General features: G+C 40.3%; 1 protein-coding gene across 2 annotated transcripts in view; it reads left to right on the forward strand.

The window, feature by feature from the left end:
• Positions 1–1,070: 1,070 nt before the first annotated feature.
• The window catches only part of PINX1 (PIN2 (TERF1) interacting telomerase inhibitor 1), an 84,352-nt gene continuing 57,926 nt past the window's right edge, over positions 1,071–27,496 (forward strand). Inside the window, exons 1-5 of one of the 2 annotated variants that reach the window (XM_063087306.1) lie at positions 1,071–1,178; positions 6,007–6,116; positions 7,793–7,885; positions 9,370–9,448; positions 26,731–26,823. In XM_063087306.1, the coding sequence (XP_062943376.1) occupies positions 1,160–1,178; positions 6,007–6,116; positions 7,793–7,885; positions 9,370–9,448; positions 26,731–26,823 (394 nt within the window). In that variant the 5' untranslated portion in view covers positions 1,071–1,159. The remainder of the gene's footprint in view (positions 1,179–6,006; positions 6,117–7,792; positions 7,886–9,369; positions 9,449–26,730; positions 26,824–27,496) is intronic. The other variant, XM_063087307.1, reaches the window with a different exon arrangement.

Below are 27,496 nucleotides of genomic sequence, written 5' to 3' on the forward strand. Positions count from 1 at the left end.
AAATTTCTCTCGGAATTAGTTATCTGCTTAACTTGGGATTCCATAAACAGAACTGTAGATGGATATCAGATCTGTCTGTCATCTATCATCTATCTGTCAACCATGTGTGTATCTATCATCCATCTACCTATCAATCATCTATGTATCATCTATCTATCTATCCATCAATTATCTATCCATCCATCATCTATCACCTCTCTATCATCTACCATCCGTCTATCAATCACCTATCATCTATCAATGTATTTGTGATCTAGCTATTTATCTGTCTATCAATCATCATCTATTATTATCTATCGCTTCATCATCTATCATCCATCCATCTCTCTATCAATCATCTATCTGTGTATCTATGATATATCTATCATCTATTCGTCCATCATCTATCATCTATCTATCATCTATCTATCCATCATCTGTCTATCATCTACCAATCATCTCTTTCTCCATCATCTATCAATCATCTATCATCTATCTATCATTTATCTGTCAATCATCCATGTATCAATCATCTCTGTATCTGTGATCTATCATCTATCCATCATCTATCTGTCATCTATCTCTCCATCATCTATTATTTATCATCCATCTATCAATAATCTATTTATGTATCTATGACCAATCATCTACCTGTCCATCTTCCATCTCTCTATCAATCATTTATCTGTGTATCTATGATCCATCTATCATCTATGCGTCTATCCATCCACCGTCTGTCAGTCCTCCATCCATCTGCGTCAGAGAGCAGAGGCGGGGCATCAAGAGCTGAGACAGCACAGTGCGGTCTTCCCTGCAGCCGAGTTCGCAGAGCCTGTGCACACGGTTCAGATCGCAGAGGCTTCCCTCGGGACGGCCGTTCGCGTATCTCTTCTCCATCACACAGCGCGGTGCAGGGCAGTCTTGTTTGCAGCCCGCGCCGAGCGGCTCCCGGCACTAACGTGGAGACTACACGCGCGACCCCGCCAAGCACCGGCCCCGCCCCCGGGCCTCCCGCGCCTGCGCCAGCCCGCCCTCCCCGCCCCCTCGCCTCTACGTGATCAGGGGAGCGTCGCACTTCATGACGTCATCCGGCCGCGCCCGCCACCGCCTTGCGATCCCCGCGTTTCCGGCTTCTCTGTCGCGCGCCGTCCGAGTCCCGCGGCCTCCCGGGCTCTGCGACATGGCCATGCTGGCGGAGCGTGAGTGTCGCGTGGGGTCGGGCCAGCCGGGGCCGGGACGGGGAGAGGCAAGGGATGGAGAGGCTGCCGAGGCTCCCGGGTCGGCCCTCCGACAGCTGGCGCGGGCGTTCACCGCGCGAGCCCGGGCGCCGCTTCACCTCCTCGGGCCTCAGCCTAGGGGCCGCAGAGCAGAGGCCGGGCGGGAGGGTCGCCTCGGGCAGTGGGAAGTCAGCCCGGGGGGCGGGCAGGGTGCGGGGTGCGGCGTCGTCCGAGTGGGTGGCCTCGTCGCGGGGTGGCTGCAGCGCCCCTCGCCTGGCCCTTTTTCCATCCGGCCGTCGCTGTGTGGCGCCAAACCGGTCATTCTTTCTCTCCCGCGAAGCTGCTCACGTGTGCATGCACCTGTCGCTCAGGCAGCTGGCCTCCGGGAGGCAGTCGCGCTTGGTCGTGAAGAGCTAGCTCTTGACTTTCTGGAGTCGTGTCGTCGAGCAGTGGGCAGAAGCGAGTTAGTCAACAGACCGGCAGCAGCCGCACGGGGATCTTGTCACCTAGGGAGCCTTTAAGGACCGGGAGCACGAGATGAACGGGTCGGACACCATCCTGGTTTGACAGGGGCAAAAACGGAGGTGCAGGAAAATAATGTGCTCATCGAGCTAAAGAGTGGCAAAATTATGTGGTTATCGCTGTATCTGTACGTTCTCGACACTAAGTCCAGCGGTTTTCTAGTATTTTTAAATAGGAAGCTATAGAAAAGAGTATGTGTTAGATGGTGGTCCTGTGAGCTGTTTTTTCATCTGTAAAAGTGAGCAGTCACGATTAGAACCTAGATTGCTGAACTCTTCTGGTTTTCATAGCCTTTGCTGTATGCTTAATTCAGCACGCACTTGGGAACATTTGCCCTGGCCCTACTGTTCGTTTATGTCTGTTTCTTTGACCAGTTTCTCTGAGGCTGTTAAAAACTTCTCTTACTATCTTCATCTTAAAAATCAATGAGATGGTTACATGAAGGTAGTTTGAAAAGTCTATAGTGGTACACAGGCCTATGGTGCTATTTGTAGACTTCGATAATCCAAATTGCATAATTTCAAGAATGTTTTCAGTTCTCCTCTCCCCGTCATTGCTCCAATTTTTCAGATCTTTGTCATGATGATATATAACATTCTGTCTTGTCTTTTTTTATAATTTGTTAAACTAATGTTTATAGCATCCCCTGTAATAAGATGTTTAGGATTGGTGTTCTCATTTTAGACATGAGAATGTAGGCGTGTAGAAAAGTCCCAGTCCCGTAATTTCACAACCCAGCAGTTATTCTGTCTGATAGTTTATAAAATTGAGATCATTCTGTAGGTTCAGTTTTGTATCCTACTTTTTTTTTTTTTCCCTCTTTAACATTAGATAGTGAACATTTTCACTTCCTTTGTTTTCCCTTGTCATGTGGACTATATTTTTTCTTTATCTTCACCACAGGCAGTTACCATATTTTTTAAGCCTATTAATGGTTTTCTTTGATTTCCTAAAAGCATTGTTTAGCCTGTATTTCTTTAATTACCAGATGCAGTTTTATTGGGTCTCCCCTACATAAGACAAGAATTTTATCACCTCACTTCACAGTCTTTGTATAATTTGCAATTCTTGATCCAGATTATTTATCAAGATATTACTTTTTCCATAGATGCTTTCCTTTTTGAGACTGATTTTTGACACATGTAGTCATATAATCAAGTCACAACACTATATAGAAGTGAATGGATTTTAATGCTTATTGCATTACATTTTATATTCAGTTTCCTCAATACATGGGTGGTATATTTCGGCCTCCTGAACATCTGAAAGTGTTTTTGGAAAAACAAAAAAGACAAAACTTCTGTTCTTGGCTCTTTGGACTGATCACACCCACAGAGCAAGCTTAGTCCTGGCATAAGCCATGTGATATCAGGCACAGAGTGATTAAAAAACAAAGTCCCTTGCAGTTGCTGTACGAAGGGTTGTTTATTGAGGTTACCCCAAATGTATCCTGATGGAACCTTGTAGTTAGATCTCCAAACAGGATTCCCTGCTAGAGGATGGTGAAGCACATCATCCCAAATAGTGACTCTGCAGATTCAGGGCACCCTGTCTGTAGAGGCCCAGTGCTGTCCCATATACTGCTGTTCCAGGTTGTGTTGGGGGCCCCCAAGGCCACCCCCAGATTCAGGGATTTGCTGGGATTCAGACACAGGACTCAGCATATACTTGTATGGCTAAGATTTATTACAGCTGAAGGATACAGAGCAAATTCTGTCAAAGGAGAAGATGCATGAGGTAAAGTCCCTAGGGAAACAGGCACAGGCTTCCAGAGTCCTCTCCCAGTGGCATCACACACAACACAGTGCACTTAATTCCCCAGCAGTCAGTCGTGACAACACATGATGAATGTTGCTGACCAGGGACGCTTGCGAGATATTCAGTGCCTGGGGTTTTTCCTGGGGGCCAGTCGCATAGGCGGCCTCTGCCTGGCATATACTCGGATTCCAGACTCCCAGAAGGAAAGCAGATGTTCAGCATAAAAAGTATTGTTTGTATAAACAGTTAGGCACCGTGAGCCGCTCTTATCTATTCTGAGAATGGTGGGAACCTACCTGATATCCAACTTCCCAGCCTTGTAAGCAAGCCTTTAAAAGGATAGCAGTCAGACCTGCTGTGTTAGCTCTTTTTTGTACATGGGTATTAACAAAGCTGACAGCTGAATACAGAGCAGACTGGTGTAAGAATAACAAAGGACAGGTAAAAAGACAGTCTTCTCCTTGCCAGGATTTCCCAAACCTGGAAACTTACACAACACTAGAGCCAGGAAATGTTCCAGGGAAATGGAGTTCTGGTCAAATAAGTGTGGGAAATGGGACATGCTCGCCCTGCCCTTCACTAAGAGGATCTGCACATTTGTGCATTAAAGGTTTGGGAAATTCTTCAGTGTTAAGTTTTTTGACCCATTGTTAACTCTTTATCTTTTTTTAATGCAAAGCCTCCCCCCCTTTTTAACACCCTCATTTGGTTGAGGATAACTGCCATTTCCCTGGGAAAAAGGAACTGACTTACCCAATAGCCAATCTCTTGTGTAAGCATTATATGAATTTGTAGCATAAACATTCTGTACTGCATGCATAGCATGCAGTTCTTATTGCAGAGGGTAGGCTCAGTCATTCTCCAAACTGTCTCCTTTATATACGCTTCAGTTAAAGACACTAGTAAGCAGTATATGAAGACATGAACTCTGACACACTGATAACTAGCTTACATACAGGATACTGACTGGTTAACAAGGCTTATCCTTAGTATGTTGTTCATCAACAGAGACAGTGTTATGCTGAGTATTTACCAAGATAAGTAAAGTGGTAACCTAGCCAGGTGGAGCATTTTGAGGTCACCCTTTTTGCTGCATAACACTATAAATTTGAGCCCAACTTTGCTTTGCTTTGTACATGGCCTTTTTCTGCCTGTATGCTTGTAAAGCATTTATTTTTGCTACAGTGTGTATAGTTATGGGTCTCTGTTGATTTCACATGCAGGACAATGAGCCCCTTTGAGTGAGGGTTGTTTTATTTTTTAATTATGAGACTGCCAAGGTTAGAAGCTGCTATTGATAGTGTGATAATGCACTCAGATTGATGCAGCAGGTGAATGGTAATGACACTTGACCTCCAATTTTTCACTTGGCCACCGTCAACTTTTGGGTCTAATATTCTTGTTCTGTGAACCTTTGGGATTCTTTCTGTCTGCCATACTTTTCCTTAAAGCTACAGTGTTAAACTTGAGTTCCTGATGGTTATTTATATGTATTTTTAGCGTACTTTAATGAGACTCAGAGCAGTTCCTTTAATTCAGTTGTGTTCCTTCCTTTTTCCTTTTCCCTTTTCTTTCCTCCTCTCCTTCTCTTCGTCTTTCTTGTTTCATTCGTTCATTCGTTCACGTGTTTACTGAGCACCTGCTATGGTCGAATTGTTTTTTCACTTCTTGAAATTAAGCATAAGAAAAAGATATGATTATGACCCTTAAAGAGATTATGGTCTAATAGGAAACAAAAGATGGATGTAAGTAACCACAAAGTAGAATGTTCATTAAGTATCAAAAAAGAAACAAAATTTATTCTGAAAGTTCAGTGAATAAATTATAGCATTTAGGGCATTTCATTGAGAAAGGACAGTATGGTTAGTATCTGTAGATCGTGTTTGTGGAGGTTATAGCTGGCTCTCCATATGATCATAGGGACTGTTGTCTCTTCTGGATTAAGAATATAATAAGCTTTGAAGTCAGTAGAACTTTGGTTTGTATAAAGGGCCTGGTTTTTGTTTGGCGACATGAGGCAAATTTCTTTCTCTAAGCCTCAGATTTTCTCATCTGAAAGGTGGAGGTAAGAATATTTCCCTTTGGGTTACCGTGCAAATGGAATTGAATGTATGTACAGCATTTGGCATATAGCACATGGCAGCGGAAGTCATGATGACTGCTGCTGCTGCTACTGACGGTGATGATGCTGCTGGTGTGGACAGGGGCTGTCAGTTGCTGCTAGTGGCTGAATGTAGAAGGCCCAACTGATGGTATATCATGTGTTTATTTTGCTTTGTCACATTTGGAGGGAACATTTTAATCTTAACATCAAGTTATATGTTGAGGATATACAGTTATTGGGAAAACCAGGAGAAATGATCCAATCTCTTAACATTCCACTGGATGCTGAATCTGATATCTACATCTAATAAAACATAATGTACGTCATATTTTATGCAAATATGCAGGCATATATTTATGTGTGTATTTGTATGTATCTTCAAAGTTTGAAAGATAAATTGATGATGAAATACTTTTTCATTTACAGGTCGGCGGAAGCAGAAGTGGGCTGTGGATCCAAGAAACACTGCGTGGAGTAATGATGATTCCAAGTTTGGTCAGAGGATGCTGGAGAAGATGGGGTGGTCTAAAGGAAAGGTATTTTGGAGAAATGCAAAGAAGTCTGAGCCATGCAGAGAGATTACAAATGAGGAGAAGACATTTTTCTCAGGAGGCTGAGAGATATTTATGTTTTAGATCAATCAGTGATTTTGGAGAAATAAGTTGTAGGGACCATATGATGATAAAATTAGAATCGAATATTAATGTCAACTCTTATTAGTTACCCATGGAATTATACTTAGTTGTCAGAGTGTCATATTGCTGAGAGTAGTATTTTATTCCCTTGTGTAGCTAGACTACATGTGTTTTCTTCTTCTCCTCACTTCCACTTATTCCTGACTCCAGTAGGGCTTCTACAGATGTTTCTTCATGGAAATGGTTCTTGTCCAGGTTCTTAGTGATCTTGTTGCCAAATCCAAAGGACCTCTTTTTGTTCTCACAATACTTAACCCCTCCACAGCAGTGGACATAATTGACTGCTCTCTCCTGGAAAGAGTTCTGTCTTGGCTTCCATAATACGACCCTCTCTCCTTTTTTCCCTTCTGCCTCACTGACTAGTCCTAAATTTGTTGCTGTCTCTTCTTCCTCTTCCAGACTTTGGAGCGTTGGAGCTCCTCGGCACTCAGCCCCAGATCCTTTCCTGTACTCTGCCCAGACGATCTCATTCATTCCCCGTGCCATGCTTTGAATTATCTGAAGTCTGAGAACAGTTCCTTTTCTGTATTTAGTCCAGTCTGTTGCCTGAGCTCCAAATTTATAAATCCATTAGCCTGCTTGAGTCTTCCACTTGAGTGTCCACCTGAAGGGTATCACTTTTATCATAAAACTCTTGCCCCCCACAGCCTGTCTTTGCCCAGTTCTCATTTTCACAAATAACGCCGTCTGCCCACTTACTCAGGCCTGGCACCTGAGGGTCATGCTTGGTTCCTCTGTTTCTCTCATGCCCGCATCACCAGTCATTATTCCTCCTCAGTGGCTTCCCTGCCTCCCTCTTCTCCTCCTCTGGTCCATTTTGCCACACAGTAGCCAGAATGGTCTTTTAAAATATGGAAATGAGACCATGTCATTTTCTTGCTTAAAAGTCTAGTGGTTTGCCATTGTATTTAAAATAAAATCCAAATTCCTGCCATCATTTTCAAGGTCCCTGAGGTCCAGTCCCTCCCATCATCTTGTTTCCTCTTAATTCACTCTGCTGAGGCCACCCTGGGTGCCCCTGAGGTTCTCCAGTGCACCCAGCTCTTTTCCACCTTGGGTTCTTTGCATTTGCTATTTCCTTACCTGGAGCACCTTACGAATGAGTGTTAATTGGTGCAGGAGACTTGGAGTCCCCCCTCCCACTTTCCTCTGGGTTGTTTTGTAAAATCATTTAATGGAGAGAGCCATAGTCTCCTAACACCTCAGATGAGCTGTTACTAGTTTTGTGGCAGTACTCTGCTTCTGAGTATTAGCTGCATCATGTTTTACTTAGTATTTACATATGCCATATATTTGGTCTCAGGTTAAGTAATTGGCATGTATTGTTACAAGTGCCAATAATTGGTATTACAGACATATTATCTTGTAAAATCCATTAGACTGTGTCATTGTTCAGGGCAAGGATGGTGCCTCACTCCTAGATGTTTAGTAATTAATTGACTGGTTGATGAAGAAAGAGGTGATCTCTCCATCTACCTGATTCAAATGCTAATTCTCTTTGTGTTCAATCTCCACAGGGTTTAGGGGCTCAGGAGCAAGGAGCCACAGAGCATATTAAAGTTCAAGTTAAAAATAACCATCTGGGACTTGGAGCTGCAGTCAGCAATGAAGTAAGTGACAGTGAGCCGGTTTGCATGATTGACTTCAGTTTTGTAAATAAAAAATTTTCATTCAGTGAAGTTGATTGATCAGTTTTTAAACATTCAAGTGTGTATCATCCTTGACTTGGGTAACTAAGGAGCCCCTGGCTGAGCTGGCTGTTCATCGTGTAACAGCTGTCACCTTATCTGTCATCCTCACGGGACCCTTCACTTGCTTACACCTGAAAGATCCAAACTAGTTTCATTGCTAAACTTTGCAAAAAGTTTTTTTTTTTAATGGAAATATTAATTTCAGGACAGAAAGGAATTTTTTTATTTAGCTGTGCTCTAATATTAGCTTGCATTATTAAAATTTGGTGGCATTTAGTTTCGGCAATGATGCAAGACAGTGGTGTTCTTTCCTGTCCTTTTGTCTGTTTCTGACTGTTGTATACAGCAGTTGAATTTATTCACATTTCCCATCGAACACTGACACTTTGAAAATGTGACAGTATAATTAAAAGTTAGAGGCCTAATTAAAAATTAGAGGCCTACCAGACTTTTCATTTTCATTGTTGTTGTTTCCTTTAAAAAGTGTCTAAGTTGAAAATTTTGTTTCTAAATTTTTCAGCCTAGAAAATCTGGAGAATTACCTTACGTAAACTGAATTACTTTCATTAGTTCTATAGCTCTGAGTAGTGTATTGGATCTCCATACTGTCCAGCTGCGAAAAAAAAAAAAAAAAAGAATATATAAGGTTGATTTTTAATGTTTTTGTTGAGAAATACATAACACAGATATACTTATTTTCTCAGGAGAAGCATTGCCCAGTAAACTTATTCAGTATGCTTAAGAATGTATATGAGACAGATTTCTACATTGAAATCCTGAGTCCCACTGGTTTATATTATTTTGGAGATCTTCATTCTCTTACAAAGCTAAATTCTCTCTGTGGTAATGAACTTATTAGTTAACTGCCTTATAGATGGATGGTCATTGATGCAGGGAACTTGGAGTCCTTCCGTCCTGCTCCCCAGAGTTTTGTAAAATTGGGGTCATTATATAAGTAAGTAGAATTGGGCAAAATATTTTAAGCTCTATTGAGCAAAGAAGAGAGATTGCATGTCACTCATGGCTCTTGTCCTTTGAAGTATGTGATTTCCCCTAGTGAGAAAAAACCAGTAATTTTATTTTGCATTAGTTTAATATTTAGCACACAGGTTGCCTATTGGTTATTCAACTGTAAGGTGATGGATAAGTGATCCATGTTTGAAATCAGGGCCTGAGCTTCCATGTAGCCCCTTTTTAATATTGATCTGGATAAATCACATTTCAAGTTTATATTATTTCTTGAATCCATTTAAGTTTGTCAAATAATATTTTGATGAAACATTTAAAATTTCATATTAACTACCAGATTTTCTTGATTCCAAAATAGAGCTTATCTCAGTCAGTGTAGCTAAATTACAAGCTCGCCTTTTGCTCACATCTCATTCATTTTTTGGTATTTTCAGGACAACTGGATTGCTCATCAGGATGATTTTAACCAGCTTCTCGCTGCTCTGAGCACCTGCCACGGGCAGGAAGCAGCAGGTAGGGAAATGTTAATATTGTTATCCATCAAATTTACAGAAGACAGTTTCTCAGTGTAAAATATTTTTACCAGCTCTTTACTGTAAGCATCATCTATCTGAAAGTCAATTGACTGAAGCTGTTATATTTTTGTTTACATTTTAATTGTGCTTTCATTAACTGAATCTTTACCCATAATCAAACACTTTTTTCCCCATTAAGAGTTTGAGAATGGCAAGATAAATCTATTATTTACACCTCAAAGAGTAAAGTGGTCTTACCAGGGATGCTCGAGTATGACTGAAAAGATGTTTTTAAAATACAAAGCAAGAAATACCAGTGAGACCATAAACAACAGTCAGCTAAGGCTTAATGAAAAAGCCTTTTCTGTGTTGATTCTGCCTAGTGAGATTTGTTTCACCTTTAATTTATGTAGCAGGTTCATATTGCTCAGGTATAGTAAAATTTGTTGCAAGGGGCTCAGTACTAGACATCGTATTCCCAAACTGTAGAAACTAGAAATGAAATGATTGAACTTTGGCCTTTCTATGTTAAGTTAACAGAAAGATAGCGCTGTCAGAGGAGGGAAAGGGCATGGGTGGTATAACCTCTCCTCCCCAAACCTGGGGCCTTCAGTATGATTGTGGAGTTTAAGAAAAGTTTTTTCTCACATGGCTATTTGTAAGGCAAAGATAATAAGTACAGTTGGTTCTGCTGAATATTCATGAAGAGGTCTAGACTATGATTTCTTCTACAAATATTTATTTAAATAGTGGTAAAATACGCATACATTAAATTTACCATCTTAACCATTTTTAATATGAATGTGCTTCATACCAGTTCAGTGGCATGAAGTACACTCACATTGTCATGCTACCACCATCACCATCCATCCACAGAACTCTTCTTTACCTTGTAAAGCTAAATCTCTGTACCCATTAAACAACTCCCCATCTTCCACTCCCTTCCTTCCCCCCAGCCCCTGCTGGTACCACGTTACTTTCTGTCTCTGTTAGGAAGCTTATGTAAGAAGTCATACAGTGCATGTCCTTTGTGACTGGCTTTTTCACTCAGCATAATTTTCTTAAGGTTTATCCATGTTGTAGCTTGTGCAGAATTCCTTTTTAAGTCTAAATAATACTCCATTGTATGTATATTCCACATTTTGTTTATGTATTTGTCTGTCAAAGGGTTGTTGGGTTGCTTGCACCTTTCTGCTGTTGTGAGTAATGTTGCCAGGAACATGGGTGTACACATATCTCTTTGACCTGCTTTTAATTCTTTTATATACATACCCAAAGCGAAATTGCTGGATCATATGGTAATTCTATTTTCACTTTTTTGAGGAACTGCCGTACTGTTTTCCATAATGGCTGCACTAGCAGCGCACAATGGTTCCAACTTCTCCACATCCTCTCTAACGCATGTTATTGATAGAAGCCATTCCTAATAGGTATGAGATGATGTCTCATTGTGGTTTTGACCTAATAATTAGTGATGTTGAGCATCTTTTCATGTGTTTATTGGCCATTTGTATATCTTCTTTGGAGAAATGTCTATTTAAGTCCTTTGCCCATTTTAAAATTTTTGTTGTTGTTGTTGTTAAGTTGCATTCTGCAAACATTTTTATAAGAAATTTCTTTTTATTTCTTGTGTATGATGTTTGGCATATAGTGAATAGTCAAAAAATACTTGTTAAATTGAAAGAGAAAGAACTTTGTGGAATGAATTTAAGAATTACACTGGAGTTCAGCAAACATTTATTGAGCTGTGTGCTAGGTACCAGTTTAGGCTTGAGGATATGCAGATGTTTGACACAATCCTGCCTAGGAGGCAGCTGGCAGGGTATGCTGGTAATTATCTGGTAAAATCACAGGAGGATTTGCTGTGGTGCTGTGTGTGGGAGTGAGCCCAGAAACATGGAGGGAGGAGTGTTCCATTTGTATTCTCCCCAACCAGACTGGACTTCTTGCTGGAGTGTAAAACTTGGACGGTTCTTCTCATCTGTGGGATAACTGTTTTGAAATATCCTAACAGTTCTACATGTGGTCCTAAAATGAAGGATGATAATTTGTTAGCAGAAGAAAATACAAGGAAGATGTTCTATGAAAATATTGACTGGACTCATTAAGAAACGTGAGGTATAGGAAGTAGTAAAATTCAAGGACACTATCCTTCACTAATTATAAATAAAAGACATCTTTATATTCATGATTCAGTTGAACTCAGTAGAAATATAGATACGAATGTAAACATGACCATATAAAACTTGTAGGTTTTGATTGAAGAAGAAATAGAATGTAGTGGTTTAGAGACAAACACCAGAGCCACACTGCCTGGATTTGAATTCTGGTTCTGACTCTTTCTACTTGTATGACCTTGGGTAAATTACTGAACATGTCTTAACTTGGTTTCCTCTTTGGTGAAATAGAGATGATAGCATCATCCTTGGGAGATTGTTTTGAGAACTAAATACGTTAATACACCTAAAGTGCTCTGAACACTGCCAGCACATAGAAGGGTGTAGTAAGAATTAGCTGCTATTTATTTTCATATTGTTATGGTTTGCAAGGTAGAATTCCAAAATAAAATATTTCTCCTGATTACTTTCAGTAACTAGGTTATACTGCCACCAAGTAAGGACGGATACTTTCAGGTGGGTGGATTTTACCTTGATAGTTAGGCTATTCCCAGGTGTCACTAATGAAATCAAAGGGAAACTGTTTGCTTTCTCCCCGAATAAGGCTATTTCTCAAAAAAATAGAATGCTGGGGTTGGCCCGTGGCTTACTTGGGAGAGTGTGGTGCTGATAACACCAAGTCAAGGGCTAAGATCCCCTTACTAGTCATCTTTAAAAAAAATAAAAATAAAAAATACAATGCTTTTAAGATAACCAACATTATGGATAAGTACACTTAAGGACAGTCAAGATACAAATAGAATTTGAAAACTGCGTTACTGATGGATGAATTCTCATAAGGTAAAAAAAGAAGATAAGTGGTGTGTGGCGTGCATTGGTAGGATTAAACAGGGAGGAAACACACGTGTGTGCACCAGTGATTCTCAGTGGGGGTGAGTTTGGCAGTTTCTGGAGACATTTTGGTTGTCACACCTTGGGGTAGGGGTTCCTCTGGCATCTAGTAGGTGGAAACCAGTGATGCTGCTAAACACCCTACAGTGCACATGTGTACTGTGCCCTACTCAAATAATCCTGTAAAAACTTACTGTAAAACTTGTTCTTGATTCCACCCATCCCATTTACTGCCACTTCCTGATGTTGCTTCTCTCCTTTGCTGCAGAACTCAAGTTTTTGGTGCAAAGTGATTTCATGTCTCCCCTTATGCTCTATATTTTAGAACTTATAGCTTCTACTTGAGGGTCAGACATGAGGCCTGGTTTCACAGCCTCTCAGCTGCCTCTTTTGGAGTTGACAGACACCTAAAGGGGTGAAGGGCCCTACGTGTCAGACTCCTCTCTACTCATTAGTGCCTTAGTCATGTCTTTGAGCAATCTCCCCCAATATTTTGTTCTGATTTTCTAGTTTTCTCGGCAAGAGAGATGGTTCACATTTGCCAGTCCACCGTAACTGGAGGCAGAAGTCTGCCTGTAATCTCTTCCTTTAAGAAACTTTATTAAGGTATGATTTATATACAGTACAATGTGCCTGTTTTTGAGGGTGCAGTTAGATGAGGTTTGACCAATATATGTATCTTTATAGCCACAATAACTGTGGTAAAGAAATTTTCATTACTCCAAAGAATTCTTTTAGTTACTAACCAGTCAGCCCCTTACCACTCCCTCACCCCCCATTCTGTAACCTCAGGCAACCGTTGTTCTGTCCCTATAGGTTAGATTTGTATTATCAAGAGTTTCAGATAAATGGAAGCATACAATGTTGCTGCATTTATCATTTATTGCTGAGTAATATTCCATGTTAGGAGTATACCAATATTTATTTATCCATTCACCTATTAATGGACTTTTTTTTCCCAGTTTTTTTGTTACTGTGAACATTTGTATATGATTCTTGTGTGAATATATGTTTTCATTTCTCTTAGGTAAATAACTAGGAGTAGAGTTGCTAGGTCTTATGGTAAGAGTGTGTTTAACTACAAAAACTGCCAAACAGTCTTCCAAAGTGTTTGTACCACAAGGTACGAGAGTTCCAGCAGCTCCACATCATAACCAGCTCTCTCAATGTTTTTGGTCTTAATCTCAGCCGTTTTCATGGGTGTATGGAGTGCTCATTTCCATTCTGGTTTGCATTGTTCCAATGACTGATGCTATCGAACGTCTTTTCAGACGCACATTGGCTTCCTTTATCTCCTTTTGTGACATATCTGTATTTTTTCTTCACTTTTTATTGTTGGGTTGCAAGAGTTCTTGGTGTATTTTGGATACAAGTCTTTTGTCAGATGTCTCTGAACAAAGTGCCCTGGCTGAGAACCACTGCTCCAGATTGGCCTTTTTCTACCTGCCATGGGCTCCTTCAACACATTCTCAGCACTGCAGCCAAGCAATTCTTTCGGGATGACAGTCTGCCTATGCGGCTCCTTCTGGCCAGCACCCCTGTTAGTGCCTCCTCACTCAGAATAAAAGCCGTTCAGTGGACTTGTGGCCTTGTACAGCATGGCTCTTTTCCCATGTGATGCCACCTCCTCCCACTCTCGTTCTTAGCGGGTGTGCGCCCTGCCCACACCGACCCTGTGCTGGTTGTGAATGCATCAGGCACGCTTCTGCCATAAGGTCTACACTAGCTTCTCCCTCTCTGGAGCCCTCTTCACACTGATAGCTTCAATTCCCCATCTCAACCAGGTCTACACTTTCCTGCCAATTTAAAATTGCACCCTGGTCTTTGTTTCCATTTTTGGAAGTCAATCAAAAATTGGTAAATGAAGGAATGGTAGCATAAGCATATTTTTTAGAAACAGGGAAGTAAAACCTATAAGAACCAGCTGAGAGTTTGGGGAGGGATGGGGCAGGTGCCTGCTGTAATTTAAAAAAATTTTTTAAATCACCCCTAAAGAAACCCTATACCGTACGGGCAAGGATGTGGAGAAAAAAGAACTCTCATATACTGTTGGTGGGAACGTAAATTCATATAGCCATTATGGAAAACAATAGGGAAGTTCCTCAAAAAACTGAAAATAGAACTACCATCCATCAATCCAGCTACTGGATATATATCCAAAGAAAAGGAAATCAGCATGTCAAAGAGATATCTGCACTCCCATGTTTACTGGAGCAGTATTCACAGTAGCCAAAATATGGAATCATTCTCTATGTCCATCACCAGATGAATGGATAAAGAAAATGTATATATACTCAATGGATTACTATTCAGCTATAAAAGAGAAGGAAATCCTGTCATTCTCAGCAGCATGGATGAGCCTGGAGGACATTGTGTTAACTGAGATGAAAGCGAGGCCCAGAAAGAGAAACCTGCACGTTCTCACTCATATGTGGAAGCTAAAGAAGTTGATCTACAAGTAGAGAGTAGAACAATCATAACTAAAGGCTGGGAAGGGTGGGGGTTGGGAGGATAGGGAGAGGTGGGTTAATGGATACACAATTACAGCTAGATAGGAGGAATCAAGTTCTCCTGTTCTGTAGCACTTCTAGGTGACTGTAGTTAATAGTTATTTATTATATATTTTCAGATAGCTAGAAAAGAGGATTTTAAATGTTCCCAACACAAAGGGATGATAAATATTTGAGATGATGGATGTGCTAATTACCTGATTTGATCATTACACGTTATATACATATATCCAAGTATGATGCTATACCCCATAAATATGTATAATTGTGTCAATTAAAAGAAATTTAAAAAATAAGCCCCATACCCATTAGCAGTTATCCCATATCCCCCCAACCACCCAAGCCCTAGGCAACCACTAGTTTACTTTCCATTTCTAAGGATTTGTATATTCTGGACGTTTTGTATAGATGGAATCATACAATATGTAGTCTTTTGTAACTGGTTTCTTTCACTTAGCGTAATATTTCCAAGGTACATCCATGTTGTAGCATGTATCAGGACTTCATTCCTTTTTATTGCCAGTTAATATTCCACTGTATGGGTATACCACAGTTTATCCATTGATTAGTTGATGGAAATTTGGTTGTTTCCACTTTTTGGTTATGCATAGTGCTGCTGTGAACATTCACGAACAAGTTTTTGCGTGAGCACATATTTTCATTTCTTTTGGGTGCATATTTTCACTTCTTTTGAGTGGAATTGCTGTGTGATGTGGTAACTCTGTGTTTGGTTTAGCCTTTTTTTTTTTTTTTGGTGACTGGCCAGTACAGGGAACCGAACCCCTGACCTTGGTGTTACGAGGCTAGTTCAGCATTTCACGGATCTGCCAGACGGTCTCCCAGAGCACCTGCACCGTCTTACATTCCCACAGCAGTGCACATGGAGATACGTCAGTGAATAAAGTAAGAAAATAAAACTGTCAGTGTAGAACAGTTCTAATTTCTCCACATCCTTCCCAACACTTATGATCCATCTATTTGATTATAGTGATCCCAGTGGGTGTAACATGATATCTCATTGTGATTTTGATTTGTATTTTCCTGATAGCTAATGATGTGGAGCATCTTTGCATGTGATTCTTGGCCATTTGTGTGAGAGTTCTTCAGAAAGTCCACAGCAGGGTTCATACTGTCTTTTAATTCTGTTTTTCCGTGAACTTTTTGAAGTACCCTTGTGTATCTTTGGAGAAATATCTGTTCAGAACTTTTGTCTATTTTTAAATTGAGTTATTTGTCTTTTTAATTGTTGAGTTCTAAAAGTTTTTAGATGAGTTTTGTTTTGTTTTGTTTTGTTTGGCAGCTGACCAGTACAGGGATTTGAACCCTTTACTTTGCTGTTGTCATACCACTGTCTAATCAACTGAGCTAACTCGCCAGCCCATTAAAGTTTTTAATATATTCTGGATACAAATCCCTTATCAGATATATGATTTGCAAATATTTTCTCCCATTCTGTAGGTTTGTCTTTTTACTTTCTTGATGGTGTCTTTTGAGGTATAAAAGATTTTAATTTTATTGAAGTCTAATTTATCTGATTTTTCTTTTATTGCTTGTACTTTTGCTATCATCTAAGAAACCATTGCCTATTCCAAGGTCATGAAAATTTATGCCTATTTTGTCTTCTAAGAGCATTATCGTTTTAGCTCTTACATTTAGTTCTTTGATCTACTTTGAGTTCTTTGATCTATCTTTGCCTGTGGTGTGAGTTAGGTCCACCTTTGTTCTTTTGCATGTGGGTATCCAGTTGTCTCAGCACCATTTGTTAAAACATTATTTTCCCCACTGAATTGTCTTGGCATTCTTATGGCATTCTGTACTTTATGTTAAGTATTTAGCGTTGTTTTGTAGAAAATAAAATTAATATTTTAAAAAGCTGTCTCCCAACTGTACCCTTGTTTTTCATGATACTTTTTACTTTTTAACAGTGTATTATTTCTTCTTATGTATTATTTGCTGTTGTCTCTCACTGGAATGGAAATTGCGTGAAATGTTATTTTCTTATTTTACTCACTATTGTATCTTAAGCACTAGATTGGTACCTGGCTCATATATGATCAACATAGTTTTGTAGAGTGAATGAAACGTCTATATACTGAAAATTTTTTTGTTAATCTTCAGTCTTGATTTTTGTTTGTTGTTTGCCTGCTTGCTTTGTTTTAGCACTGTGATTGAGAGGAATACTTCTTTATCATTCTCCCGGAACTCCTGGTTTGACTAAATTTATCATATTTAGCTTTGCTCTGCTGCAGATTTCAGTTTCCCTAATTATTACTCTGGCAGGAGAACTGATAAATTCCTACATAGTGTTTCTAAAAAGAATTTGCCGTTTCCTCTCTTTATTCTCTGCTTTCTGTTTTTTCTCTTTCTATGTTGCATTCGAGAATGACAGTGAACCGATAATAGTTTACTGGAAATGATATACTGGCCTTTACCTAAGTCTTCATGAAGTCATTTATTTGTGTAACAGAATATAATATTGAGAATATAATATGTAACATAGTATGATTATTACATGCTGGGTTCTATGCTAAGTCTGAGGATAAAGAAACATGAAAAGATTCATTTCCTTCTCTTAAGAAACTTCAAGTCTAGTGCGTGACAAAGAAACAAAACAAGTATGTACTCAAGTAACTTGATCTGCAAATCTTTTTAGTTCCTCAGTAGTTGAGAGAGTAGCAAAGGTTTAGATAATGAGGGATGGATGTATTTGAAAACTTATACAAATCTCTTTGTTTCCTAAGCTTTTTCTCTCCCATCAGGTATTTGTAAGTTTGCATTATTAATGACTGTAGCTGGCTTCCACACATAGGCTTGGATACTGAGTGTGCTGTTGGGTTTAATAACAAAGTAGATATAGCTGAAGAAAATCTAGAAAATAGACTAGAAGATAATATCCAGAATGCAGCTCTCAAGAGGAAAAAATGGAAAATATGAAATAGAAGTTTAGAGACATGGACAAAGCAAGAAGAGCTAATATCTAGTAGAAGTGCAACAGGACAGAGCAGAGAGAGAATGGAACAGAGGTAATATTTAGAGAGATAAGGGCTGAGGACCTTACAGAACTGGTAGCAAAATAAATCAGTAGACTCAAGAAATCTAACTAATCCAAGTAAATTACATCATAACAGAGGTAACAACATAACATCACAACAGAAACATACATACTCCCCAAAAAGAGAAGATTCTTAATGCAGCCAGAGAAAATATACTAATTATTTTTGAAGGAGCAACAGTTATAAATGAAGGTAGTGTTCTTAACAATAAGGGCAAAAAGTCATTGGGGTAATATTCGGGTATTGAGGGGAATATAACTGGCAACCTAGAATTCTATATCCAGCAAAAATATCTTTTAAGACAGCGGTTGAAATAAGTTTTCAGACAAAAAGAATTTACTACTGATAGACCTTCAATAAAAGAAGTTTTAAAGGATGTACTTGAGTTAAGAATAAAGAACCCAGATATTAGAAGAGCTGAAGAGCACAGGAAATGGTAGATTGTGGTAAATCCAGCAGGACGTTCACATTATAAAACTGTACATTTTGTGCTGATTAGGAAATTGGACTACAGTACACAAAATTTTATGTCAGGTTGGGGTCAGTAAAGGTGAAATGTTCTGAGGTCCTTGTATTGTCTGGGAGATGAGTAAAGATACTAGATTTAAACTTTGTACATTAAGAGTAATCATTAAAGACCAGGAATAGCGTTTAGGTGTCATGATGGTGGAGGATAGGCACGGAATGAGGAGTAATAAGAGGCGTGACTGGGTGCTGTGCACCTGCTGTGGTGTGGCCCCTGCAGCCCTGCAGCCTCGAGTCGTGAGCAGCAATGGGGGCCAGGAGACTCACTTGGCTGTGGAGGTTCATAAGGAATCTAGGGTTATATGTTCAACACTTTCTATCACTCCTGAGGTTTTTTGTTTATTTTTAGTGCTCCCACAATATATCTCTACCACACTTTGCCTGCAGTGTAAGAGTGGGTGGATTCCACTCTCCTTGAGGTCCCCTAAGTCTTCTGAGATTTCTAGCTTACTGGGAACTGGCCTTTCTTACTACCTCAGGATTTTACTGCCGTAAATGAGGAAAAAGAAAGAAGAGGTAGAAGAATTAGAAAAAAAGTCGTCATTATTTATTGATGTGATTGTCTATATAGACTAGAATCCACGGATATGTTATTAGAATTACATTTGTACCTTGGTATCTGTTGGAGATTTGTTCCAGGACCCTGTGTGGATACCAAATTCTGTGGATGTTTAGGTCCCTATATAAAATGGCATACTATTTGCATATAACCTATGCATATCTTCTCACATACTTTAAATCACCTCTAGATTACTTACAATACCTAACACAATGCCTGCACATCGTGTCATTCGTGTGGATTCGACATAATACTTGTGTGGCAAATTCAAGTTTTGCTTTTCGGAGCTTTGTGGAATTTTTTTTTCCCAAATATGTATTTTTAATCAGTGATTGGTTGTGTAACCCGTGGATGCCCAGGGCTGACTGTACTGAATTTAGCAGAGTTGCTGGATATAAGGACAGTATATGAACATTAACTTTCTTTTTATGTACCGGAAAGAAACATAAAAGAAAATTTTAAATAAAAAGATGTTATTTATAATAGCATTAAAAAATGAGATTCTTTGAGTAAATATAACAAGATATCTTTAAAACTTCTACCCAGAAAAAGTATAAAACATTACTGAGAGAAATTAAAGAAGACCAGATAGCAAGATTTAATATAAGGCTCCATAGTAACTGAGATTAGTGTAGTTCTGGCATAAGATAGGCAATTTGGCACCTCAGTGTCGGGAATAGATGGTTTTTTCAATAAATGGTTCTAGGACAGTTAACTCTCCTTAGAAAAAAATTAAATAGAAAAAAATTAAACTTGACTTCTACCTCATGCCATATACAAAATCAATTCCAGTTGGATTTATTAACAAGAATATGATAGGCCTAAGAATAAGGCTTTAAGAAGATAGTACAGAAGAATATCTTCATGTCTTTGGAGAAAGAAAAGATTTCTTAAACAGTGTAGAAAGCATTAGAATACTTCATAAAGGAGAAGATTGTAACTTGGACTACATTAAAGTTAAGGACTTCTATTTATGAAGAACCGCTGTTAAATGCAAGCCACTGAGAGAAAGTATTTCCAGTGCATATAATCAACAAAGGTCTCATATCCAGAATATGTAAAGAACCTCTGCCAGCACATAAAAAAGACAAAAAATATGATAGAAAAATGAGCACTGGTCTTTAATAGGCATTTCACAGAAGAGGATGTCCAGGTGGCCAATAAATATACAACAGAGTACACAGCCACACGAGTCATCAGGAAGGCGCAAAGTAAAACCGGGATGGGGTGTACCTACTGCAGTTAGGGAGGCTGACAGCATTGATCTCTGCCGGAAACATAGGATAGAGAGAATTTTTGTAGAGCTGGGTGGAAGTGCAGGTTAATGTGACCTTTTTTATTTGGAAATAGCATGGAATTATTTACAACAGTTGAAGATAAATATAACTCCTGACCAGCTCTTCTACTCCTGTCTAAAAGACACCTGTGCACATGAGTCCTGGGAGACATGCACAAGAATGCCGATGACATTCACCATAGCCCTAAACTGACAATAACTCAGTGAGTGGATAAGTAAACTGCCACATTTGTAAAAGCAGAGAAATGCAGTATAGTTAATGTGCAAGAGTGTAGAACAGGAACTGGCAAGCGTTTTCTGTAAAGGGACAGATAGAACTGTTTTGCAGATCACAGGGTCTCTGTCAGAACTACTTAGCATGGCTGTTGGAGTGTGAAAGTGACAGACCAACTGTATGTAAGCAAATGGATGGGGCTGTTTCCCCATAAAACTTTATTTACTAAAATGGGTGGTGGGCTGGATTTGGCCCACAGGCTGTGGCTGTCCCCTGGTGTAGAACACACATTAACTGAATGTTGACCAGAAGAAGTTGGACACAGAGATGCATCCAGTGGGATCCCACTGCCATAATCTACAGACAATTGCAGAGCTCTGACACTGAGGTGCCACACTCAGGTGGTGAGGTTATTCAGACACAAGGAGGATTGCCGCTCTACTGTGGAAGCTTTGGTATGTGCGGGTGGGGTGGGGTTGAGGAGGGCTGCGAGAACTTCTGGGGTGGTGGTGTTCTGTTTCCTGACCTGGCTGGCAGTTACCACAGATACTTGTGAACATGGTGATTTATGCATTCTGTGGCTGCTTCCCCCCCGCTCCCAGAAAAAGAAGTGGTTCAAACAAAAATGAAAATCACAAAAATCAGGGCAGTGGTTGCCCCTAGGACAGTGGTTCTCAACCAGGGATAGTTTTGCCCCCCCATGGGACATTTGGTGATGCCTAGAGACATTTTTAGTTGCCACAACTGGGGGATGTTACTGTGGCCTCCAGTGGGCAGAGGCCAGGGATGTGGCTAAATGTCCCCCAGTGCACAGGACAGCTGTGCTACTCCACCCACCTCCCCAGAGAAAGAGCTATTCAGTACAGAGTGTCAGCAATGCGGGCGGTGGGAAGCCCTGTGCCAGGAGGAAGGGATAGAAGCTGATGAGAAGGGGCGTATGGGTGCAGATGCTTCTAGATACAGGTGGTGTTCTGGTTTCTAACCCAGAAGGTGGCTACCTGGGGGTTTGCTTTCTAAATAACTATACAGGTTTTAAATACTCCTATGTATTATGGCATTTGTCACACTAAAGGAAATCTAAAAACTGTGGTTCCCTTTGTGGTAGATTTCAGCTAAAATATGGCATGTGTAATTGGTCATATTAAAGCTGTAATTACTTAAAAATTTAGGTTAACTGCAAAGTAACAGGTACAGCAATTTGAATACTAGGGATCAGTGTTTACCTTTATTAATATCTGGTGATGTATAAATGGCAGTCACTTTTCCAAAACAGGTTCAGTGACACGATTCAGGTGTCAGACAGACTTCAGGTGGCCTTTGCTACCACCACAGTCATGGAGGCAGAAACTTTTCAGTCTGGAGTTTCTTTCTTAGAGACACCCCCACACTCGGTCTTCAGCAGGGAAACTTGTTGCTTTGCCTCCCACAAATTTGTCACCCCTTTTCCCCTGGGTGACAGAGCTGCCAAAGATTACTCAAAGCCCATCTCTTCTGAGCAGTGAGAAGCCCCGAAAAGGGGTTAATCTCCTGGAACCCTCAAGAGCGAGGCATTCCTTCCATTTGGGAAATTAACCACGAATTGCGGTTCTCTTCCCGCATTTATTCTCCAGACCAGGAAGTTACAGGAAGAGAACATAGGTGGGGTGTTTTCTAAGTACAGTTTAACAAGTTTAACAATAGAAGCTGGTAACATTCAGTAAGAAAAGCAAGGTGACATTCTATAATGCAATTTTCAAGAAGTTAAGTTGATCCACTAACAAAAGCTTGATTTCAGCAAACATTCTCTTCTTATAGCAATTTCCCAGTATCTTTACATATCAATCAGTAACCTGTCTGTCTTTGAGCCAGCAACCTTGCTGTGTTACAGTTCTTTGTCTTACAACAGAGACTATAGCCTGGGGAAAATTTCCTGTCCTTTGCAAGGTCAGTATTTGAAACTGCAAGGCTTTGGAAAACCAGGCCCTGTGAAGTACATTTATGCATACTCCACAGAAACTGAGTTGACTGTGCCCTCCAGCGTCCTAACTTTCTAACTCAGTGTTTGATGCACTGAGTCAGGGAATACTTTGTAACTTCTCAGGCCTTAGGAATGAATACAAAGAAATGATCTGCTTCAGGATATCATTAACAGAGGAGGTATCGAGATTCAGTTTTGTGGATAGAGAGAAGAGAAAGCAGATTTTTGAGCAGTTTCCTTTTGAAATTTGACAGTGATAGCCGGGAAATTACTTTTTTCTGGTTTGGGGGTATGATGAGTCCTGTTTTCTAAGTAGGAAACGCCATTGTAGTAGTATTGGCCACCGTGGCCTGGGACAGGTTGGTTTACTTCTTCCAGTACTGATTACTGAGGCTGAGTGCAGTCCTGGAAGTGCAGTCAGTAGCCTGTCCTGAGAGACCCAGCAGAGCCCTGGATTATTTGTCAGGAAGGCTGTCAGTGCCTTAGCAGATTTCAGGAGGCGGTGCCTTGTCCTCACCCAGCCTCGTTCATAGGTTAATCTGTGCAGGTTTACCCTTCCTTTTCTGCCTGAGATCTGAAAGCTGTGGAATTACTAGTCTATAGGTTAAGTCCACCTCAGGGCCACTGGAGGGGGCTGGTAACCTGGTGACTGTGCAGTTAGCAGGCTTGCTCCATTGCTAGCTCAGCCCACCTCAAGCCAGGCTTTCTTAACTCTGGCCCCAGTACTGAAAAAAGCCTTCAGTATATTCCTTTAAGGGAAAGCCTATGCCAAGGAGTGGACCTGGAGAGCTAGTAGATTACTTTTCTCCCATGCTGTCTTTGGTAAAGATGGTTTCTTCATCCAAGTGAGTTTTCGGTCACAGTCACACTTTACTTGTATTAAAGCTGAAAAGTATATGACAGTCGCCTAGTAACATATTTTTCTTCTACAGTAATGTTTTTAGTTCCTTAAGATCACTAATCAAATTCACACCTTTTGCCTTTTAACTAAGCAGAGATTCTGTCCTGTCCTCTTCATAAAATCTTGCAAAGGTTCTAGAAATAATCCTTATTCCTTTCTATTTTGAATATACAAAAACCAGTATATTCTTTAAATTTTCAGTTTTAACAATGACCCTATGTCCGTTATTCCTATCAGACTCATCTTAGCATTTTGGTGAAATTATCTCAGAGTCTTAGGAAATGCTTGTTAACTTCCATCAGATATTTTGTGACTCATGATTTTAACTATTTTTGAAAGTGAACTGGCATGCTAAAAACCTGTTAACCACAAAGGTGTGGTTTAGGGCGGGCATCTTCAAATTTGTTTGCTCACATATCCCCTGAAAGAATTTTGAAAAGCAGTATACCCTGACTCATGTTTTTAGATTGACACACAGGATTTTTTTTTTTCAATCGTAGGTAAATTGTTGCAAAGAATTTTCGGCCTATTGGGAAATATTGATTTTAAAAATAAAACCATTATATCACTCTTAAATGAATCCAATGAACAGTAAATGACATTTAAAAATAAAATCATTATATTCTAAATGTCTGCAGTGGGCAGTAAATACATAGCAAGTTGACATCCATTGTCATCTGTTTAAAAATGCAGAAACAGGTGCTTCATTAATAGTCAGAGATATTACATTTGATAGTTCCTTTTTCCCTGAAATAGTATTTTTATTTCATATATCCCATAGTATTTTATGTTAATATATGTTTATACTTAAACTTTTTAAAAGTACTAATTACCTTATCATATTTCTTTTCCACAGAGCAAATTCATAAAAATTTTTGGTTTATTTATAGTACACCAAGGCTTTAAGTATAAAAAATTTCCTTTGGATTAAGTTGTCATTATAATTAGTAGATTGCAATTAGTAAAACCAGCAAATATAAGTTTTGATAAATATTTATTAAGTAAAACAATAAAATCTCTTTGGCAATGCATCTCTTGATGAGATAGATTGGTGGTGGCGGTGGGGGCGGGGGGTTGGTTTAGCTCCGGTAAGAGGAAAGCATCTTCTTTTGTAAAGAGGGAGGAGGACCGATGGGAAAGGAGAACCAGCCTGATGCGTCCACTCAGCCTCAGAGCAATTTTGGAAAGAGTGCTTGTGGACGCGTAGACAGAAATTGATTTCCCTAAGGTCCATCCATGCTCAGGCATCCTTGGGGAAGTCTGTGTACTCAGAAGGTAGCAGAGCTCCCCAGGTGATTCTTAGGTTCTGTCAAGTGAGAGAGCAGCTCTGTTAGGGGCACGGCGCAGTGGTTCAGGATGTGACTCAGTCATACCTCCTGGGTTGCAGTACCATCACAGCCACCTCCTGGATGTGCCTTATTCAGTGTCCTCCTCTGTAGGCAGTCCAGTAATCACAGTAGGTACCTCACAGGGCGGTTGTGAGGATGAAATGTGGGAATGCATAGAAAGCCCGTAATTCAGTGCCTAGTACTTCACGTGCCTTCAGTTGATAGTAGCTACTTTAAGCTGACAATTTGCTAGATGACTTGGGTTTGGAACACCAACATTGAAAATGTTATGTGCCACATGAAGTGCTTGACACAAAGAAGAGAAAAATCCAGTGGGATGTCTTTGGAAAAACTCCAAGGCGTCCCTGGAAAATGGCTGTGGAAGACAACATTTCAGCCTGTTGCTCTAATTAGCCTGTGCTGGGTGTTGTCTGAAGGCCTGGACATCTATCTTCACCTTGTCCCAAGTCTGCTGTGTCATGCACGCTTTGCTTTTGAAGCAGGTAACTGATTCCTGGACGGGATTGCAGCTAACTCATCTGTTGCTCGTACACATGCTTATTTTGCTCCAGTGTTAAGGAGAAAGTTTTCTTTTTCTCTTTTATCTCACCTCATGTTTAAATTTCTTTAACACTGGAGGAAAATCCAGTCTCTTTCTACCTACAGTGTTCTGTTTCTGTGGTACTCTTCCATCTGAACTTGACAACTAGATAAATAAAGGTAAGGGGGTGAGGACAGCTAGTTAATATCCTGTCGTTGACTCTAGCCCCAGATAGGCTTGCTCTGATACTTCAGGCAGGAGACTGCTTTCTGGATCACACTTTCCTCTTTTGTCAAAGGAGCAACCACATCAACTTAGTTCTCAGTGCTGTGTTGTGTTGTTCCTTCTCCTTTGAGGATGGCTGGTGTTTGGGGCATGGCTCAGTGCCAGCTCTCCTCCTTCACCCCGTCGTCTCTGATCTGTTCTTTAATGATTGTTTAACCTGTCTTACCTTTATTCACTTTTTAAAAGAACTTTTTATTTTGAAATAATTATAGATATATAGGAAGTTGCAACAATAGTACAGAGAGTCCTGAACACCCTCTCCCAGCTTCCCCAGGGGTGGCATCTGACACTGCTGCAGTGTATCAAAACCAGGGAATTGACACCTGGTGTCACTGTTAACTAGATCCCAGACCTTATTTAGTTTTTGCCATTTTTTTGGCCTTCATTCATTCGTGCATGTGTGTATGGCTCTAGCGATTTTATCATGTTAGATGCATGCAGCCGCTACTATAGTCAAGGTGCAGAATCGTTCCGTGATCGCGAAAGAGCTTTCCTTTGTATTCACACCCACCGTCCACTCTCCAGCCCCCAACACCCCACTTCTGTCCCTGTCCCCTGGACACCATGAATCTGTTCTCCATGTCTACAGCTCTGTCATTTTGAGAATGTCACAGAAATGGAATCATATAGTATGTATGCTTTCTAGATGTACGCTTTCTAGATGTACCTTTTTCACTAAGCAGAGTGCCTTGAGGTCCCTCCAGGTTGTTGCATGTATCAGTAGCTCATCCCTCTGTACTATGGAGTCGTGTTCCAATGTAAGGATGCACTGGAGTACATGCCTGGCCACTCGTTCACCCCCAGAAGGACTTCTGGGTATTTCTAGCATTTTACTATTGTCAGTAAGGCTGATATGAACATTTGTGTATAGGTTTTTGTGTGAGCACGGTTTTCATTTCTCTTTCTCAGGGACTTTATAAATTTCTGGAGGATAACCTTGCCTGCTTCACACATTTTAAGAAAAATATTTCTGTTCACTTGAGTAGAGTTCAGTAATAAACGACGGGCTCCTTACGTCTTTGTTTATGTAAGACCATTCACTGTAAGGGGATGAGAGTGGATTTCATAGAGCTTAATGTGACACTTTCTACCTTTTTTAAAGACACCTCAGACAACAAGGAAAAGAAATGTTTTAGCCTTGAGGAAAAGTCCAAAATCTCCAAACACCGCGTTCATTATAAGAAGTTCACAAAAGGTAAGGTCAAGCATTTCCTCTTTTGTTGTTGAAGTCCATATGTTTGTGCTGAGTTTCTTGAAGCATTTTTAGCTTTTCACCAACAACTTCTTGTGTTACATACAAAGTACAGAGTGTGGACAGGCTGGCTGGATGACTCAGAAGTGGTGCTGAAGCCTTGGCACTTACTGAGTTGCCAGGGACCTTGTGAAAATGCAGATTCACATTTGGTAGATCTGAAGATTAGGTTGTAGACTGTGCACAAGTCCTGTGGCAGAACTGAACGTGGAAGTCAGTTTGCTGTTCAGAGGAGAAAAGGGACTTCATGTGGGCAGGTCAGAAAATGGTGTTAATTCATTGCTCAACATTTTAAGCTACATTTTCCTGTTTTCCAGACCTGGATGTTGGTGTTGAATAGCTCCTAATGTGCCAGTTTAGAGAACTAGACTTTATATCAAAGTTTCCAGCATGATAAACTGCAGTGCCAAGTTGACCCTGAGGTACCCCACACAGTCTCTCTGTTCCTTGGGGTTTTAACAGAGGAGTCCATGGTCATTGCCAAGACAGTGGTGGAAACCAGGTTTGAGGAGCGGTTGGTGAATCCTGTCCTCCCCCCGCACCTTTTCCCAGTTCACGTCGCCTGGTGAATCCTGTCCTCCCCCCGCACCTTTTCCCAGTTCACGTCGCCGTCTGT

Source organism: Cynocephalus volans, chromosome 2, assembly GCF_027409185.1.
Source record: "Cynocephalus volans isolate mCynVol1 chromosome 2, mCynVol1.pri, whole genome shotgun sequence".
In the NCBI taxonomy this organism is placed as follows: Eukaryota; Metazoa; Chordata; class Mammalia; order Dermoptera; family Cynocephalidae; genus Cynocephalus; species Cynocephalus volans.